Source organism: Rhinolophus sinicus, chromosome 17, assembly GCF_057876585.1.
Source record: "Rhinolophus sinicus isolate RSI-liver-muscle chromosome 17, RSI-T2T, whole genome shotgun sequence".
NCBI lineage: Eukaryota > Metazoa > Chordata > Mammalia > Chiroptera > Rhinolophidae > Rhinolophus > Rhinolophus sinicus.
The window spans coordinates 132,422,628-132,442,343 of NC_142517.1; the positions used below are offsets into that span (position 1 = coordinate 132,422,628).

At 36.8% G+C, this 19,716-nt stretch overlaps 1 protein-coding gene across 3 annotated transcripts in view; it reads left to right on the top strand.

Annotated features, from left to right (window-relative positions):
- Window positions 1-19,716, top strand: part of THSD7B (thrombospondin type 1 domain containing 7B) — an 800,685-nt gene that overhangs the window by 733,789 nt on the left and 47,180 nt on the right. For all 3 annotated transcript variants that reach the window (XM_074335740.2, XM_019752567.3, XM_088793974.1), the window contains exons 18-20: window positions 12,978-13,119; window positions 14,867-14,982; window positions 17,209-17,326. In XM_074335740.2, the coding sequence (XP_074191841.2) occupies window positions 12,978-13,119; window positions 14,867-14,982; window positions 17,209-17,326 (376 nt within the window). The remainder of the gene's footprint in view (window positions 1-12,977; window positions 13,120-14,866; window positions 14,983-17,208; window positions 17,327-19,716) is intronic.

A 19,716-nucleotide genomic window follows, 5' to 3' on the forward strand; every position in this document is an offset into this window, starting at 1 on the left:
CAACAGGTTAGGTTAAGGGAGAAGGGATTTCTGAGATAATCCCCAGGGAATGTTCGCCAGAGTATGAAGCATGTGTTGGTACTCTAAAATGTTGCCTGTTGCTGTTATTTGGGGTGCAGGAAAGCATCCACAATATAATTTCAGTCTCCATTGTTATTACCCATTTAATCTCTCAAAAGACAAGCAGAAGCTACAAGAGGCTATTCTTTTATATGAAGGTTTGTATGTTTTATTGGATCCCTGAAATCTAGGATAAAGTAAGGGAAGAAACAGAGCCCATTATTGTAGGCCCAGGAATCCAACCTCGGGCCCTTCTGATTGACCAATAAATTTAGTTTGTGGTATTTTAATTTCTGGTCAGATTCACTATGATGTCAAAATAAATAATCCTTTGTTGTATGCTATCATTTAACCTGTGCAAAATACATTAATAAGAAGAGTTTACTGTACTTGCAAAATCCCAAACTCCCAGGAACTCATAATTCTTACATTCATTTATCTCATTAAACTCATGAACTATCCCCAAGTCCTGGAAATGATAAGTGATAAACATTCTCTCTATTTGAGCCACTAAGAAGGCAGAGTGCCCTGGCAAGCTCACTAATATACTGTCTGTTGAAATCTATCAAGTATCTCTTCTGGGCCTGGGCCAATTCCAGATACTGGGAATATCAACAGTCAACCTGACGAAGTCCCAGCCCTCATAGAGCTTACCTTCTCGTAGAGGGGAGAGATATAATTAAAAGCAAAGAAAACACTTCAAAAACCATCATTTTAATATATAACATACCAGGTAGTGATGAGTGATATGAATAAGAAAAAATATAGAGGGACAAAGACTGGCATGGAGGACTTGCCAATATTATTATAACATGGTCAAAGAGGCCTCTCAAACAGGGAACAGTGACTGACAGAAGGAAGGAGGCAGATCATTCACGTATTGGAGGAAGACCATTGAGGGTGGTGGGAACAGCAAGAATAAAATCCTGAGATGGGAATGCCTCGTGCTCTCCAAAAGCAGCTACCGTAGGAGGCCAGAGTGAGGAATGGAGCCGTGCGCATGCAGAAAATTTAGAGTCAGATTGTGTAGGGCTTTGTAGACCATAGAGTTGGTCATAGTTTTCGTGCTAAGTTGGGAACCATTGAAGAGTATGGACGAGAGATGTTAAGTGATTAATTTGCATTATTTGAAAAGGATAATTCTGGCCCCAGAGTTCCACATAATCTATAGAATGGGAAGAGCCAAATCAGTTGTGAGGTTATGGTTATAATCTAAGTGAAAAGTGATAGTGACTTTGACCAAGGTAGGAGTGCAAATGGTGAGAAGTAGATGGATCATCAATTTTATTGTGAAGTTAGAGCTGAAAGGATTTGCTTGGGGCATGGTTTAAGGTATGAGGAAAATAAAGGTGTCAAAGATAACTCCTGAGTTTTTGACCTGAGCTCTGTATGGCTGGAGTTGCTGTTAACACAGATAGGAAAGCCTGAAGGAGGACACTGGGGATGGGAATTAGGAGTTCGGTATTCTACATACCGAGTTGAAACCAAGGTTTGAGGACGGTGGTTCGAAAACTAGATAGTGTATGAGAATTACCTGTGGGACTCATTAAAACATAGATTACTTGGGAGTTGTGGGGTTTTCTTCCCCCACAGTTCTTGATTCAGTGTCTTGGGTAAGGCACAATGGTTTGCATTTCTAGCAAGTTTCCAGATGATGTGGATGCTGCTGGTCCCGGAACCACAGTTAGAGAACCACTACTATACTATTAGGTGTATCTACAGAGGTGGTTGGCTAAGGCAAAGAGAATGCCCAGATCATTCGATGAGAGGAGTTAAAACACAGACACTGAAACGGTTCCTGTGGCTTTCTGCTGGAGTACCCCCTCAGTACTCTACCTTCTACTCCCTTCCAGTGTATGGCCATGACAGATGAGCATTAGCCCATGCCTACATGGTGAGGTTTTGAGGTTTGACTCCACTTCCCATTCTGTCATAAAGACTCTGTGGAAGAGAATATTCTGAATGTAATTGCTCTTCTAATACATGAAGAGTTGCCATAGGCACCCCCTGTTGTTCTCCCCTCTAGGTGAGTCCATTTTATCTAGATAGGAGATAGGCACCAACCTACACCCATATCCATTTCTTATAGGAAGGGATATGCTTAAGAAATTAATTTTTCTTACAGATATACATATTGGAAATAAATGTCAGTTTTCTAGGTACAAACTTAGTTTAATCATTTTTCTCTCTGGAAATTAATCCTGGTATTTTTTTAATAGTTTTTATGATAGAGATAAATATTCTAGAAAGAATGAAAAAAGTTATAGTTTATACTTACAAAATAAAAAACAAACCTATCTAATAAAAACACAGTTTTGCAATAATGATCATGACAGTCTATTTAATGGAAAAATTATTTTGATAGGCATTTTTTATTAGATTGGTGGCTTTTAAACATTTTGACCGTGACACACTGTAGGAAATATATTTTATATCACAAATGAGCACATGCACCATTACTTAATTAAGGACATACTGTATATATTATCAGAAACAACAGTTTCATGAAATAGTTCTCACTCTATGCTCTATTTCAAATGTGCTGATTTTGATCCACTAAACTGAGAACCAAGGTAGCATAGTTGTTAAGAACAAGGACTCTAGTATAATAATGATGGGGTTGGAATCTTGACTCTTCCCTTTTCTAGCTGTGTGATTTTGATGAAATTACTTAAACTCTGTGCCATCTATAAAATGGCAGAAATAATATATCTGCCTCACACGGCTGTTAGGACGATGAAATGAGTTAATCTAAAGGACACAGAATAGTGACTGGCACATAATAAGCATTATAAAAGTAGTTATTAATGTTATGTTCTCAATGCACTAATATGTGACAACTTGACATTTGATAAAAACAATTATTTGGGTAAATAAGACCAACCTCATTCACCTGCCACCTTACTGTCCAACACACACAGATTAGTAAATTAAACTTAACTTCCTCAGAGGCAAATTCAGTAAATGCTTTTGTTTCACAGGGACTATGACATAACTGTATTTCCTTTTGAATCCTTAATATGTTCTTTTAAAATGTAATTGTAACTGTTTTTTGGAGACAAGGTATGATCTGTTGAAAATCCAAAGTATAAAGGAAAAATTTTCCCTGAGTTGATTTATTCATTGGTGCAGTGCCTTGCATTCCATGTATTCTCAAAAATGATTTGTTTAAAGGGAAACCTTACTAGAAGAGTTTTTAAGGAGAGCAATTGATTCACATAGATAATAAATTAATAACTTTGTAATGTACAAATAATTTCACATTCATTGATGTCTTTAAATCTGTAAATCCAGATTTCCCAAATGTGTCATATGGAATGCTAAACTGATACATAAAAGTTTGAGACTCTTAGAGAGTCATAATGTACAGTGTAGTAGTTATAAGTTGCAAAAATAAATAACCACAAATTGAAATGGTTCAAATAGAATATAATTTTGTCTGCCTGAAAACAGTCCTAAGTGAGTTTTCTCAGTGGGGAAAGACATTCTCCACTTCATGCAGTCATTCTGGGACTGAGGCTAATAGGAGGTCTGCCATCTTCAAGTTTGGCATCCAAAGTCACCCTGGTTATCACTAGAGAGGGTGAAGAGCATGGAGGAAAGCATGTGTGAGGCTTTAGGGTCAGGCATGGAGTGTCACTTAGCCTCCCACTTCCCTTTCATTTGTCAAAACTCAGTTGGGTGGTCACACCTAACTTCAAGAAAGGCTGGGATGTGTGGTCCAGTCCCATGCCGAGGAAGAAAGGAGAGTATAGACTTTGATAACTTAATAGCAGACTCTGCCAAACATAGTAAAGACCTTTTGTAAACATACTTGTTTAGCACCATTTAGCTCAATGTTTCCTAAATGCATTTGCCTATGAAACCATTTTCTCTCTTGGCACCTATTAACACACTGTAGAAAACAACACACTTTGGGAACGACTGCTGTCAGGAGAATATCAAATCCCATAATGAAAAGAAACCTAAATTTTCCAAGGATGATAAGAGAAAAGTTTTTAACATTTTAAAATATTGATTTTAATGGAAATACAGTAAAACAAATGTACAGTTTATCAGACAAAGAGCCACCCAGGTTAGGAGGTAGAAACTTGCCAGTTACCTACAGAGTTTCACAGGTTTCTCCTAATTATAACCTCTGCCCTTCTCTCAAAAGTAAACTCTGGGGCAGCTGGATGGCTCAGTTGTTTAGAGGGAGGTCTGAACAACAGTGTTGCTGGTTCAATTCCCATGCGGGCCAGTGAGCTGCACCCTCCACAACTACATTGAAGACAACGAGCTGCCGCTGAGGGGTGGCCAGATGGCTCAGTTGGTTAGAGCTCAAGCTCTCAACAACAAGGTTGCTGGTTCAACAAGGTTGCTGGTCCAATTCCCACATGGGACGCTGGGCTGCACTCCATGTAGCTAAGATTGAAAAGGAGCTGAGCTGCGCCCTCTACATACAACTAGACTGAAGGACAATGACTTGGAGCTGATGGGCCCTAGAGAAACACACTGTTCCCCAATATTCCCTAATAAAATTAAAAATATATAAATATGTATATATACACACACATATTCTTTAAAAAAGTAAACTCTGTACTGCTTTCCAATACAATATTTTCCTTTAGATCTATAATCCGTGTGACTAGACATTATAGCTTAGTTCTGCCTGTTTTTATAATGTCTTTAAATCTTGTGTTATCTAGCTTCTCCTCTGATTTCTTTCTTTTTTCTTCTTAGCAATTTATTAGTAAGGAAAACACCATCTTTTCTATAGAATTACCCAGTCGGTCTAGTAAATTTCAGACCTGTGGTGAGGCTTAACATGTTCCTCTGGCCTTGAATTTCCTATAAATTGGGAGTTGGATATAGAGGCTTAATCAGATTCAGATTTCATTATTTTGACAAGATAAAGGTGTGCTCTTTTACGGAAGGTTCATAATGTATGGTTATCTCTGTGAGTTTAGCTATTATTGGTGGTAAATTCCTAGCCCAGTTATCATTTAGGAAATACAAAAATGGCAACATCCCAATTCCATTATCCGGTCTCATTTACTTGTAGCACTACTTCTATAAGGAGAAATTTTACCCCAACTTCTATGTAACGACCTACTGATCCATTGTGTATAGAAAGGGCAGCAGGCAAAATGTATATTTGCCCTTTATTTACCAGTTTTCAAAATTAGGAGTTGTTTCCCTAGCATCTTTCCCCACATATGACTATTTTTTGTATCATTATGAAATCAAATTTAAATAAAGTTGACGCATTTTAATCCTTTTCAGTTATCATCTATAGCAATGCTCAGATTATCCTAGCTGTAGTCTTTTTAAATTTGTTCTACAAACATTTTAATAAAGACTCTGGTGTTCTTTGTTAGCTTCCTTGTTATTTGATATGGCAAGATGTGTCAGTCTCATTTTGTACATTTCCTTTTGCCAGACTTAGAATCAAGTGTTCCTGTAAAAAAACCCTGGCTTCTTTTAGTGGAAAGGGCTCTTCAATGACACGGAAAGAACTCTAGGGAGGCTGTCACTTAGTGCTGCCACGGTTTCTAGGCCACTTCAGTAGGAAGAGCTTTGAAATATATACTGTTATTTCCTTTATTGTGAAGAGGAATTATTTCATAAGTTTATACTGATGAACTCTAAATAAGAGTTCACTTAAGTTCTACCTTACATCTGTATCTCCTTTTTCTATACTAAGAATCAACTTTTTCAAGGACACTGGAGATAAAAGATAGATAGACAGACAGACAGACAGACAGACAGACAGACAGACAGATGATAGATAGAGAGATATCTATAGATGGATGATAGATATAGATAGATAGATAGATAGATAGATAGATAGATAGATAGATAGATAGACAGACAGATAGAATAACTACACCTTTGCTTTATTCCACATAACATAGAAAGCATTCTCAGAATAACAATACCTATACTACCACCAACATGAATACTTAAAGACATTGATAGTTTTTTACATAGGCCTTCCTCATTCTTTTACATTTTTATTTTATCTATATCTTCAGAGCATACAGTCTTTATGTAAGTTCTTCAAGTCAAGTCAGCTCACCATGAGTCTTTACATTGATGTCTTTCCTGCCATTTGGATGCCTAAAACTCAGTCTCCAGTAAAACCCTTTGAAAGAGCTTGTGAAAACAATATTCCTTGAGTTCTTGCCTGTTGTTATCTATTGTCTTTTCATTGAAAATCAGCTTTGCTGGATATAAAATCCTTGGATCATGTTTGGTGTTTTTCTTTGTATATCTTTATTATAACACTGCAGTTTTTCTAGCATAAGATTTTCCTGTCAAAAAGTCTTATGATAATCTGATTTTTTTTTTCTTTATAAACCATCTGGTATTATTGCCTAGATGCTCAAAGAATGTTTTTCTTTTTCTTTAAAGCTTAATAATTTTACTAGGATATGTCTCAATATAGGTGATTCTGATGTACACTTTAAACAGTAGTTTCAATTTTTTTAAAAAGTTTTCTTGAATCTTTTTGTGTTAAGTTCTTTTTTCTTAGGTTTTGTTTTTATAAAATCTTATTATATGCACGTGGCATCTGTTTTGCCTCACTTTTCTATTCACCAGTTTTTCTCAAATACTTTTAATCTCTTGTTTAATGTTTTACTTAATTTCAATTTTATTCTTTTTCCATTTTTTTGTTTTTCTTAAGACAATATTTGTTGTATTATTTTATCCTTGTGTTTCTCCTAGTTTTATCTTCATTTCTGAAAATGATTTTATTTTTATTTCTATTTGCTGAGTCTTATCATTTGAGTTGAGGTTTTCTAATCTTATTTATGTTGTTCTTTTGTATCTTGTCCCATTTCCTAAGGGACTGTTAGCTCATTATAAAATAGTTTTCATCTGTTTTTTATGCATGTCTTTTTGATGCACTTTCTTATCTATGGGGATGTGATTTATGACTTTTATTTTCTTTTTATTCATAATACCGTTTTGTAGGATTTGAATTTTATCCCTTCCTTTGCTTATTTTTATGCAAAATCAAGTCTTATGAACTTTTAGAAGGAGGTGTAGTTGAGAACTGTTTTTTCCTACTTTCATTTCATGATCCAGGATTCATTCTCATTCATTCTCTCTCTCTCTCTCTCTCTCTCTCTCTCTCTCTCTCTCTCTCTCTCTCTCTCTCTCTCTTAGTTTGGAAACGCTTCCCACAAGTTTTCCTTCAGTGTAGGAAACTGTCCTGGAAGGGTGCTTTGGCTTGTTAATGTTGAGAGTTCATTGGACCCAGACTGTGTCAGCCCCTAAAACCTCTCCTTGGTACCTTTATATTCACCTGCTTTTGGAGTGTGCAAAACCCTATGACTCTCAGGTTCAATTTTCTATTTCAGTGGGTATGCTACCTGTATTCTATTTCCTGGGTATGCTAGCTGTCCATTTTGTCCCTTCTTGCGTTCTGCTGTTTGATGCTGATACTTCAGTCATTGCTCCCTACCTACTCATAGTTTGTGGAAATAACTTGTCACTTAATTTTACTGAGTATATCGTCTAACTATTTTATTATTATTAGTTTCAGGTGTACGAAAAATGTACTAGTTAGAGATTTATACCCCTCACAAAGTGATAACTCCCCTCCCCCAATCTACTACCGCTCAGACATCTTATATATCTGTTACAGTTCCATTGACCCTATTCCTTATGCTGTACTCCACATCCTGTGAATATATATATAAATTATAGTTGACATTCTTATTCACCTTCAGGTGCCCACCGCAGCAGACACCTACACCGTCCATGAAGTGGTCTCCCTAATAAGACAAGTGTCCATCAGATACCCTACAAAATCTTCACATTATTGATTACATTCCCCAAACTGACTTTCGTATCCCTGTGGCAATCTTGTGGTTACCAATTGTGCTTTCTAATCCCTTCACCTTCTCCCTCATCCCCACCCCCCTCCCATCTAGCAACCCTCAGTTTTTCCTCTATGTCTCTGAGACGGTTTCTGATTAACTTGTTCATTTATTCTATTCTTTAGATTCCATATGTAAGTGAGATCATATGATATTTGTCTTTCTCCATCTGACATCTGACTTATTTCACTTAGCATAATGTTCCCTAGGTCCAACTATATGGTTGCAAATGGTAAGATTTCCGTCTTCTTTATGATCGAGTAATACTCCATTGTATAAATGTACCACACTTTCTTAATCCAGTCATCTACCAATGGACATTTCGGTTGTTTCCATGTCTTGGCTATTGTGAATAGTGCTACAATAAACATAGGGGTGCATAAATTTTTTCGAATTAGCATTTTGGATTTCTCTGGATAGATAGCTAAGAGTGGAATTGCTGGGTCATAAGGTAGTTCATTTCCAGTTTTTTGAGATACTCCATACTGATTTCCAGTGGCTGCACCAATCTGCAATCCCACCAGCAGTACACGAGGGATCCCTTTTCTCCATATCCTCACCAGCACTTCTTGTTTGTTGATTTATTGATGGCCCATTTTTGACTTTGCTCTCCTTGTTGCACTGTTATGTTCAAAGAATTTTTTTTTTTTTTTTTTTCATTTCTGTAACCATCTCCTCAGAATCTCTGAGAATTTTTTTTAAATATGAGAGCCATGACTAATGACTCTTCAGGCCCTGATTTTTCTCCCCTTCAGGTTTTCTCAGGCCTTGTCAATCTTTGAGAACCAAGGTTTAATTTTATTTAAAATTTCCTTACAAAACTTTACAGTGGTGTTTTGTGAATCTTTTTACCCCGTTTTTCCACATAAGAAAATTCAAGTTCATAGCATATATCTATTGTTGCCTCATGAAATATAGAGAAATAGCAGAGCTACTAACAGGAGAGCTAATCAGCTAACTGAGGGAGAAAGCGTCAAGGAATTATCAGATAAACCTTGTAACTGAATAAAAGCGTTGGGTATTTATATCTGATGATAGCTGACAAGGCTCGGTCTTGCAGTCATGCTCATCTCTAGACAAGAAATTTGCACAGTGACTTAAATTCACAAGTACCTGGATTTATGCCAGGTTTTTATCAAACTGTGATTGTAAATAGTTCAGTGTTAATGAGAAAAAATATCAAGTTCTACATTCTTATTTGTATTTATTTAAAATATCTTATCTAAATTATCTGTTTTATATGGGCAAATGAAAACTCCTTTATTGATATGTTTATTAATGTAATGATAAATTCTATTATTCTGGGAAGTGTTATCTAGATTTTATAAAAAATATATGAGGATTAGAGAAAATATCATATTCCTGTTTTATCAGCTACACAGACCTATGGGGATCCCTTAAATTCAGGCAAGATGATCACAGTCCAGGTTGGACTATTTGTCTGCTAAAGCCAGCTAACAAAACTCCAGTCTTACTGCTCAAGAAGAACCAAATTATTCTACACAACAAATATTTATTGTTTACATACCATATGCCAGACACAGAACAACCTCTCAGTGTCCATGAAAATTAAGACATGGACTGTCTCTTCAAATAGCCCATTGGAAGGAATGCACATACATTAATACGTGTACAAGTACAGTGGAAATGTTTACTAGATGAGGCAATTCCATTTATAAGGGTGCAAGGAAGTCAGTGGATATCTGATATAATTTTGACCAATGAATACAAATATTCACGTCAGGCCCAAGCGTCAAGGCCTTGTTCCCAGAAAGAACAAAAGGTGTGAAGGTACAACGTTAAGACGAATGATTGAACTGTATGCTAAGTGCTGGTTTTCAAAGGTAATATGTCAGAAAAATCTAATCTCTTAAAGGGGATTATGTACCAGAGACTACGGTAGCCCTTCCTTCTCTGTCAGGCATATGTTCCAAGACCTCTGGTAGATGACTGAAACCATAGAAAGCACTGAACCTGATATATATATATATATATATATATATATATATATATATATATATATATATATATATATATATATCTCCTATGTTTTCTCCTATATATACACACCTTTTCACTTAAAGGAACATTCTTTGGCATGTCCAAATTGCCTACATCAGTACTTTTGTGCTTTGGGACCATTATCAAGTAAAATAAGGGTGGTTTAAACACAAGCACTGCAATACCACCGCAGTTGATCCAACAACTGAGACAACTACTAAGTGACTAATGTATGGAGCATATACAGTGTAGAAATACTGGACAAAGGGATGATTTATGTCCCAGGTGGTGTGAGATTTCAAACTGCTACTCAGAAGGGCGCACAATTTAAAAGTTATGAATTTTTTTTATTTGTGGAATTTTCCATTTAGTATTTTTAGACCATGGCTGACCATGGGAAACTGAAACCAAAATCACAGATAAGTGGGGACTATTGGAGCTGGTTCTGATTGGTTATCTCCTTCCCTAACACAAATAAACTTAAATTATATAAACTTGATCTTTATAGTAAAACTGGTCCAGCGTTGACTTTGGGGTAGTTATCCACACATTGCTTTCTCACTTTTTGTATTTAGAAAGTTAATGACATGTCTTTGTATAAATACTTTAGAGGACAGGAGATCCAGGTTTGTATTTAAGGAGTCTTGATCCAATAAAGAAATCATCTAGATATAAGTCTCTCTCACTATTCTATTTTTCTTAGCCTCACTCCCATCTTCCTGTGACCAATTCATTATTGTATGAACTTCATATAAATAGCTAATAGAGAGAAAGAAATAAGGAGAAACACTAATCCATCTACCACTTGTGAGCAGTGCTAGGACAATTTCTATAAGGTAGAATGTGAACATATTGCCTAAGATTAGGTTGAATTGTCTTTGTAGATTTCACTCACCCATGCTCCCCTCTTTGCCTGCTTCTATGGATAAAGAGTTAATAGGAGAGTTAGCTGCAATGTTGGTTTTCACTATGTTAATTTCTAGAAAGTGATTATCAATGTCCACATGGTTATGGACAACAGGTAAGGCTCAAGAGGATATTTTAAAACCATATCCATGAGACTTAGAGCCTGATATACTATGAGGTCTGAGGGAAGAAATTCTTAAATCTTATCAAAGTATATGCCTATCTCTATACCTGTTTCTCACCCAGGTTTATATGAGGAAATAAGGTACAGAGCATATACGTGAATTGTTCAAGGTTACATAGTAATTTCACTTGTGCATTCATGCATGGTTGTGTGTGTGTGTTTGTGTGTGTGTGTGTGTGTGTGTTATTTTCTCTTTTGCTTTATTTGATGGCTTAGACTAAGCCCTAAGCCTGTACATAAGTCTTTACACATATTAGGTTCAGACATTAATTGATTTTTTTATAAGGCAGAAAATGTGTAATCAGGAGTATCTACTAAGATACTTTCATTGGCAAATCATTTAAGTTATTATTCCTTCTCAGAGAACAAATAATCAAATTAATTGGTGAGCTAGTAATAAATTATTAGTAAGCATTTAGCATGGGATTCATTTGCAGATAATTGAGAATAATTACCTGGTTTTAATGGCCCTTCTTGATTATCTAAAGACAATTCAATACAGTTAAAATATAAAATTACTTTACAAAAATTGACAAATTATCCAACTGTAAAGTTACATGGACAGTAAATGTGTTTCAATAGCTCCAATCATCTAAAATTAGAAAATTTTATGGCATTTTTCTGTATAGTTCAGTGCATCCCAACATTATCATTTTGATTTAACAGCCAAGATTCAGTTTATAGGTTGTGTTCTTGCTCCAATATCTGAAAAGTTAAAAAGATAAAAATAAATAAAACATCCCAAATACGGAAATGATGATTTGGTGACTTTCATTCAGAAACTTTTATTGCTCCTGTAGTTTAAACATCTCTGTTCCTCTTAGATTTGTGGGTCTGGAATTGTGGCTGTATTTATTGGTATTTATTCTATAACCACTGTGTGAAAAATATACCAAGATTTTCAGGGAGTGACATGGAATACAGAAAGCATGATCTATCATGCCCTCAAAGAGTGTATAAAGGAAGGAGCCAGGATAATAAAGAATAATAATATTAAAAGGGCAGGTATAACATGTAAGTATATGTGTATGTATATACTCATATGCTTAGAAGCAAGTTCTGTAGAGTAATTCCTCAGCATGGGTGGAATGTTGCCCAGGAAAGAAGAGAAGAATTTACCATTAAAAGAAAGACTGTCAATGATGAAGCCCCGATTAGTGTTCTGCGGGAGTGGAAGGATGGGATGTAGGGCAGTTGAAAGGAAATTATTCCAGTTGGGGGAACTTGAAGGTCCGTTGTGGGCTGAGCAGTTGGAGGAGATGTGGCAGGCAGGATTACTTGGCTCAAGGGCATTAGATGAGTCAAGGCTGTGAGAGAACATGTGGACCCGCGGGTAAAATGATATTTGCAGGAGATCTTTGAAGCTCATATTTATACATTGATTTTGCTGAAAAAGCTATGACATTTAGTGGCTCATCCTCTTTGGATCAGAGGGTCTCCCAAATAAGAGGAAAGTTCTGGTATATTGGCCATATTGATTTCATAATTCTCTCTGTATACCTGTTTGTTCCAAGGTTTTGAAAATAATTTTCTCGCTAAAAACAATTATCTGTGTGCTTATTTCTATTGGGCTAGACTATGAAGGCACAGGACAGTGTCCTCATTCTGTCATTCATTTAAATATTTCACAACTCATTGCTCTCTGCTACAGGGCAGATTGAGACTACAGAGTACATTTAATTGATAAAAGTAGTCTCCATGTGCCTAGTTATACATGGAAGATAAAAATGTAGGTTTCACCCTAACATAGAAAAGAAAGAGTTGTCAGGTGAATAAAATAAAAAGTCTTTACTTTGAATCACATAATGGTTTTATGTTCTAAATATTATGTTTAATACTCTCAATAGTCTCTTCCCTGTAATCATCGTACATGCCCCTGCCTGTATACAAATAATTGTAATTTGTCAGCTAAAGCTGGGCCCGTCCTAACTCTGCCTGCTTTTTGATTTTCATAGTCATGTGATCCCCACACAATGCAGAGAAGAACCCGCCATCTGCTGAGGTCCTCGCTGAGCTCAAGGACATGTGCTGAAGACTCCCAGGTGCGGCCTTGCCTCCTCAATGAAAATTGCTTCCAGTTCCAGTACAATCTGACAGGTACGGTACGAATCCACAGCCATGTTATTTCCCCTGAACGTTGGCTAATGGGAGAATGTTTGTGTGTTTTCATTCTCCAGATTAAGGACTGTTTGAGGGAACAGAGTACATTTCATTGATAAAAAGTAGTCTCCGTGTGCCTATCTTCATGGGAGATAAAAACAAGAAGAATATACATGAGTATATTGCATGAAAGGCTGAGGACTTGACATTTCCAGTGTCCCTTTACAGAAAGAAATGCCCACTCTTGGCATGGAGATTCAGCAAGGCCCCATGAATCTCTGAAGTCAAAGATACTTGGCAAAGTTTCAGAATAAAGTTGAATTAAGCCTGATGAACTGAAACAATAAAAATAAGTAGCAGGGGATAATTTACCTGTGAGAAAAGAATGTAATCATTCTGTTACAGAATTTAGCTGTTTCATGGCCTTTATTATTTCAAGAAAGTCAAGCTTGTGATGTACTTGTTCTGTGAGTCTCAGTAAGACTGAATGCTAGGTCTGCCTGGCCAGGGATGTTTGAGGGGCACCGGGGTTCACAACAGCCTCTTTATTCAGCCACTGCTCAGGATTTTCTGGGGCACCACAGTGCTCAATGTCTAAACCCAAAGATTGTTGGCTTGCATTGATCTGCTACCCGCCATTCCCTGCAGTAGCAGATATACATAATATCACAAAATGTGGAACCATGTTAAGTCTCAATGTTGAATTCAAGACTGATGACCAAACTGCCACAAGCCTGCGGAGGCAAAACAATAATAACCTTTTCTGAAACAAATCCCCCACTGAGGTCCCAGTGGCACTGCTAAGATTTCTCATGTAGAAAACCTTGTAGGGAATTCTGTGGGGCTGTCTGATTGTTTCTGTAGGTGAAAGATAACTTACTGTTTTTGTCCTTTTTCTTTAGTTAAATTTGCTTCAGATCCTTGGTTTTCATAGCAACTTTTCAGAAATGCAATTAAATTTGCTTTACTGGAAGAACATGTATTTAAAACCTTGATTTTATTATACAAGGGTTTGCTATTCCCTTAGATCATCTACCAACTATGAAAATTCTCCTTAAAAATGTTCTCATTGTATATGATCAAAGATCTTCCTTTTTATCCACTCCAACAATAAGAATTTTTTAAGAAGTAGGTTAACTATGGGAGAATTTATTCTCACTCTCAGTTGTCCACTTTGTAATGCAACTAGCCAAATTTATAACACCTTCTCTCATGAGAGAATATTTTGAGAAAATTAGAATTTTGGGGACAGTCTATAAAGTTCTGAATACCTTGAGTTCTTTCCTTTCTGGGGTACCTCTCTTGGCTTCACTGTACCAAATGTCTAGATGATTATATTCATTCCTTGAAAACATTTTCAAGTTTGCATCAAAGACTAGCATCATTGCTAAGTTATTTTCTCTCTCAATTATCCCCAGAAAACAGGTGATTCCAAATTGACTTTCCTTTGTCATCCTGGTTAGTGTCTTTCCTTTTCTTTGTAGCTAATTGTGAGGTAGTTTCTAACAAACATTTGGCTTTTTACCTTAAGAAAGCAAACTTAGGAGGGTAACTGACTCTTATTAATTTATGTGATGGTTTTTCAATAAAAGAATTACATGATGCTTTTTGAAGCTACCTGGAAATGATTCTAGGATTATATGCGCAGTATCCTTCTCCACCAATGCAGATAATCAAAGGTTTATTGTATTTTGCTCAGATGGCCATAATTTTGAAACTCAGTATGGTGATTCTATGCCTGTAGAGTGGAGCACATGCCAGCTGAGTGAAAATGCGACCTGTGGGCAAGGTGTCAGGACCCGCCTTCTGAGCTGTGTGCGCAGTGACGGCAAACCAGTCAGCATGGACCAATGTGAGCAGGTAATGTTTTTATATTTGTGTCTCACACCTAAGGCTTTGTTTTTCTTAGTATTGGTCTGCAACCTCCACAATGCTTGATATAGGCCCTGATTTCTTCTCATCACAACTTAGGCTCAGTTAAAGTAATTGGTACTAGTATAATATAGTTATTGCTCACTAGTTTGAATTTAGTCAAAATGACTGGGAAAAGTCATTTTGAGCTGACAAAATGAGTTCATTAACATAATATATTTTATTTATGACTTTTGCAAGCTTATTTAGCTGTACTTGCTGGCCGACAAACTATTGATATCCGGTGACTTGAATATTTAGATATGATTCCTCGTATTGGACAGGTGATTCATTTTCATATGTGATAATGTCTTTTGCATATAGCATGAATGCTGACAATTGATATTAGAATACTCTGCCAATTTGATATTTGATTGGTAGGTAATTAGTACTGTTGTATTTTTCTTCTCAAACTAAGTTAAAACGCCTCCCTACCAAGTTTCATATTAGTGGGTTCTGAAGTTTTGCAATTTTATTGTCCCTTTTTTTCCTGTGAAAAATTATATGGAGTTTGGACAAAAACTATTCCAAATAAGTTGGCATTACCTTCCCAATGTATAAGTGAAAAGCACTATGGGGACAATTTAATAGAAATACATATGACCACATGCTGTCACACTAAAGAATCACTAGACAATATTTGAAATAAATTGAAAATCCAGGGCCTGTTAACTCAGGTTACCACAGAAACTATTTTAACAAACTTGGAAAATAAAAATTGTCCCATTTTTCCTAACGTAAGTAGAAACCACAAATGGAAATTAAAATCAAAACAAAACCTTTTTCACCTATCCTGGTTTAACAGAATTAAGTATTATCATCACATGCTCTGTAAACCACCAGTATAGCCACAGACCAACTCTGAGACCTAACCATCTGAAGTTGGATGTCCCATTTGGTGAAATCCAAAACTGGCTAATGTAGGACAGAGTTCTGTCTATCAAGTGTCAGTGATTTATTTTAACACTTTATTTCATTTTATCTACCTCTCAAGACGTTGCCTGCTTCAAGAAAAATGAATTGCCAATGTACAGCAGCTCCAAATAAGTGAAAATCTTGCATTTGGTGTACATAATAAATCTTTTCTTTTGATACAAAGAAAGATATAAACTATTCATTAATAGAAACATCAGTCTCTCTGCTTTCTAAATGCCATATGTCCAACCAAAAAAAGGGTATCAGTTTAAAGAAGTGTCGAATTATTAACCCATTTTGAACAGATCATAGAACACATACGGTAATGTCCATTTTGGCCACTTGTCAAATAAGCATGCTATAATCATTCATTTTAACTTGGTGTGGACATTGCTAACATTTAAGATGTGTTGAAGGTCAAAGTTTTCCTATATAAGCGCACAATGTGTGAGTCTTAAAGCAGAATTTTTCAATATTCTTTCTGTGTTTCTTAGATAATTTATTCCTTTACTAAGACCTCTTCTACCTTGATCATTACAATTTGTAGATTGTTGCCTAGATGCAGGTTTCAGAGAGGACGAGAGGAAAATAAACTGTACCACCAACTTTGCTGATGATTAACTAGGATTATGTTTTTAGCATAATTGGTGTTTTTTATGAACTTTAGATGGGTTGTTGATTTGGGTTTTATTCAGATTTATTTTTCAGTCTAGCTAGCTATTAGTTTTATTATTATTATTATCATTTATTTTATTTTTTTAAGAAGGGTGCATCTCATAATGGCCCACACAGGGATCAAACCAGCAACCTTGGTGTTATCAGCACCACGATCTAACCAACTGAGCTAACAGGCCACCCCACTAGCTGTTAGTTTTGATTTCTCTATGTGCCATTGGCCCACCCAGAAGTGCAAGGTGCCTGGATTTAGCACTGTGCTGTCCTCCTGGGTCCTTGCTGGCTGAGTGACAGAGCAGATCTCTTTGTCACGTAACCACCTGCTTTCCCAGTACCCTACTTGGAGGTCTATTCCAACGTTTATAAAAAGAAATTTGAGCTGACAAATTGTGATTTTGTGAAATAAGGGCGACCATTTTCTATGATTGCCACCAATTTATGTAAGGAAGGATATTTTTCCCTACAAAAATGTGGAAAGATTATCATCATTGAATAAAAGGTAGTTTTTCCCCATAAAAGGATAGTGAGTTGATTTGATGTGTACATGACTTCTCCAGTAAAATCCTTTTTCATTTCCATCTGCAGCGTAACTTGGAGAAGCCCCAGAGAATGAGCGTTCACTGCCTGGTGGAATGTGTGGTCAACTGTCAGCTCTCAGGATGGACAGCTTGGACAGAATGCTCACAGACTTGTGGCCATGGAGGTCTGTAGGTCCCCTATGTTGTTCCCACTGAACACTGTAGTTTTTAAATACCTTTCAGTATGCTGTAGCTTGATAAATGGGCATTAGGCATTGTTGGCCTGCTGGAGGCAGCGTGAGGCTGATACAGAAGAGAAGACAAAGAACACGGCCTCACAGAATCAGTCCTTTGTGCCACTTACCAAGAACTGACTTGGTCACTGTGGCCGACGCCAGAGGAGGTGCTGGCCCTGTGGGACAATATTGATTCAAAAGGTCATATGCTCAACACATCCAAAAAATGTTGGTCTCTGTGGTTTTTTGATTATATAAGTAAGACTGGCTCCTGTGTCAGGTAAACACCCAAATCACAGTGACTTAACATTATAGACTAGGGACTAATTTCTAATTTTTCACTCACATAAAGGGTGGATTTCGGCTTCACAAAGTGAATCAGTGACACAGGTTGATAGATGCTCTACTTTAACATAACCAAGTTTCTCTGGAGGGTGATATCCAGCTGGCTCTGTGGAAATTTTGAAGGACCCGATTGGAAGTTGCATATATCTCTTCCATCTATATTCTGCTAGACAAAATTTAGTCTCATATCCCCAGCTCAGTGCAAGGTGGTAGGGCAGGAAATGTAGTTTCTGGATGACTAGTTACTACTCAGCAACAGTATGGGGGAAAGGAAGTGTGAATCTTTGGTGAGCAGATAGCAATCACTTCCCATGTTCCTGATGGTGTCTCAGTGGGTAAGCAATGCATAATGGCAAGGAATGCAGAAGGCAACTGATACTCAGAAGCTAGGCAAATGGAAACATAGATGTCACTCCAGCTATCAGGCTAAAGTAGAGACCAAGACTTATATCCACATAAGAGTGCAACAAGAGCATAACAGGAAAGCACAGAGCTATGGTTTATGATAGGACTCTATTCCTGAATGGGAGTTACAATTGATCACAAGGTAAATGTCAAACATTTGGAGTAGGGACCCAGAGAGAAATCCTATTATATGGCTAGGCATTAAGAAGGGGGAGAAAAGGGAAGAAGAATTCCAAGTTGGATGAATCATGGAGTCAGGATCGGAGAAGGGATGGCAAGACCTGGATCTGATTACCAAAGATATTTGGAAGCAGTTTTCTAGAAGTCCTGTGACTGGACCATTGAAACTAGAATATTGGCTCATTTCTAAGCTATTCACAAATGAGTGAGCTGGGGTTGTTGATAATTCTCTGCTTTAGTTGGGATAGTCTGAGGAAATGAGGCAGGATGCAGCTTGGAAAGGGGTCTCATATGTGAACTCTTCTGTAACATCCTGGGGAGGACAGAGCTGAAAACAGTAGCCAGGATATATATCAGGAAAATGTGGCTAAAGAAATTGAAAACTACTCCGCAAAGAGCATCATTCAAAATGAAAGTGTAGAAATCACAATATCTAATAAGAACATGTCATTTCCTATGCAATGGGAGCCTGAAAAGAAAACCAAATGGTAAGTCTTAGGAACAAGATTTTAATGATTTCCCAAATTTTCTGATTGGAAGGATGGCATAGTTTCCAGTTGGGCATCCACTTTAAAGTTGAGTATATCTAGGTTCAAATAGCAGCTATTTAAGCAAATTACTTAATCGTTCTGAGTCTCAGCTTCCTTATCTATAATATGAAATTCATGCACATATTAGAGGCATTGTTTTTGGTTTCAGAATTAAATGATGTGCAGTATATGAAGGTACCTAGCATAGTAGCTGTTGACACATTATAGGTGTTTAGTATAGGTTAACTTCCATCTCCATCTTCCTTCCCACCAGTAGTACAGAGGGTTATAGGAGACACCCTAGGATCTTTTAAAGATTATTCTATAGACCCAGTCACTTTCATCTCTCACTCTCATATCTTATCCTTTTACCTCACTGAAAAGCCATGAGCTACAGTCATAGCCTAAGTGAAATTTTAAAAATGCAAATCTGAACAATTGTTTTCCTGTTGACTTAAGTCATTTATCAATTAATTTATCCATTAAGCAAATACCTATGTGCCAGTTACAGTTCAAAGTGTTGGGAATACAGCAGTGGAGGAAGAAAAGATAATTTCCCTGTTCTCATGGAGCTTACAAACTAGCTGAGAGAAAACAGAGAGTAAATAAAGAAGTAAATAGGTAATATTGCACACTGATGAGTTGACTAAAGACATACAAATGAGAGGTGTTATTCACATTGTTGATGTCTTTCATCACACAACTGTCTCCTCTTCTGTGTAGTGACCCACCCCGGTTATCCCACAGCCAAAAATACTGCAGTCTTGGCTGCATGGGCCTCTGCTGGGATGTGTGACTCTCACAATGTAAAGGGTAGCATTGAAAAGTAGAGAAAGAACGAAGTCCTGTATTGTCAGCATGATCAACAAAGAGTTGCAT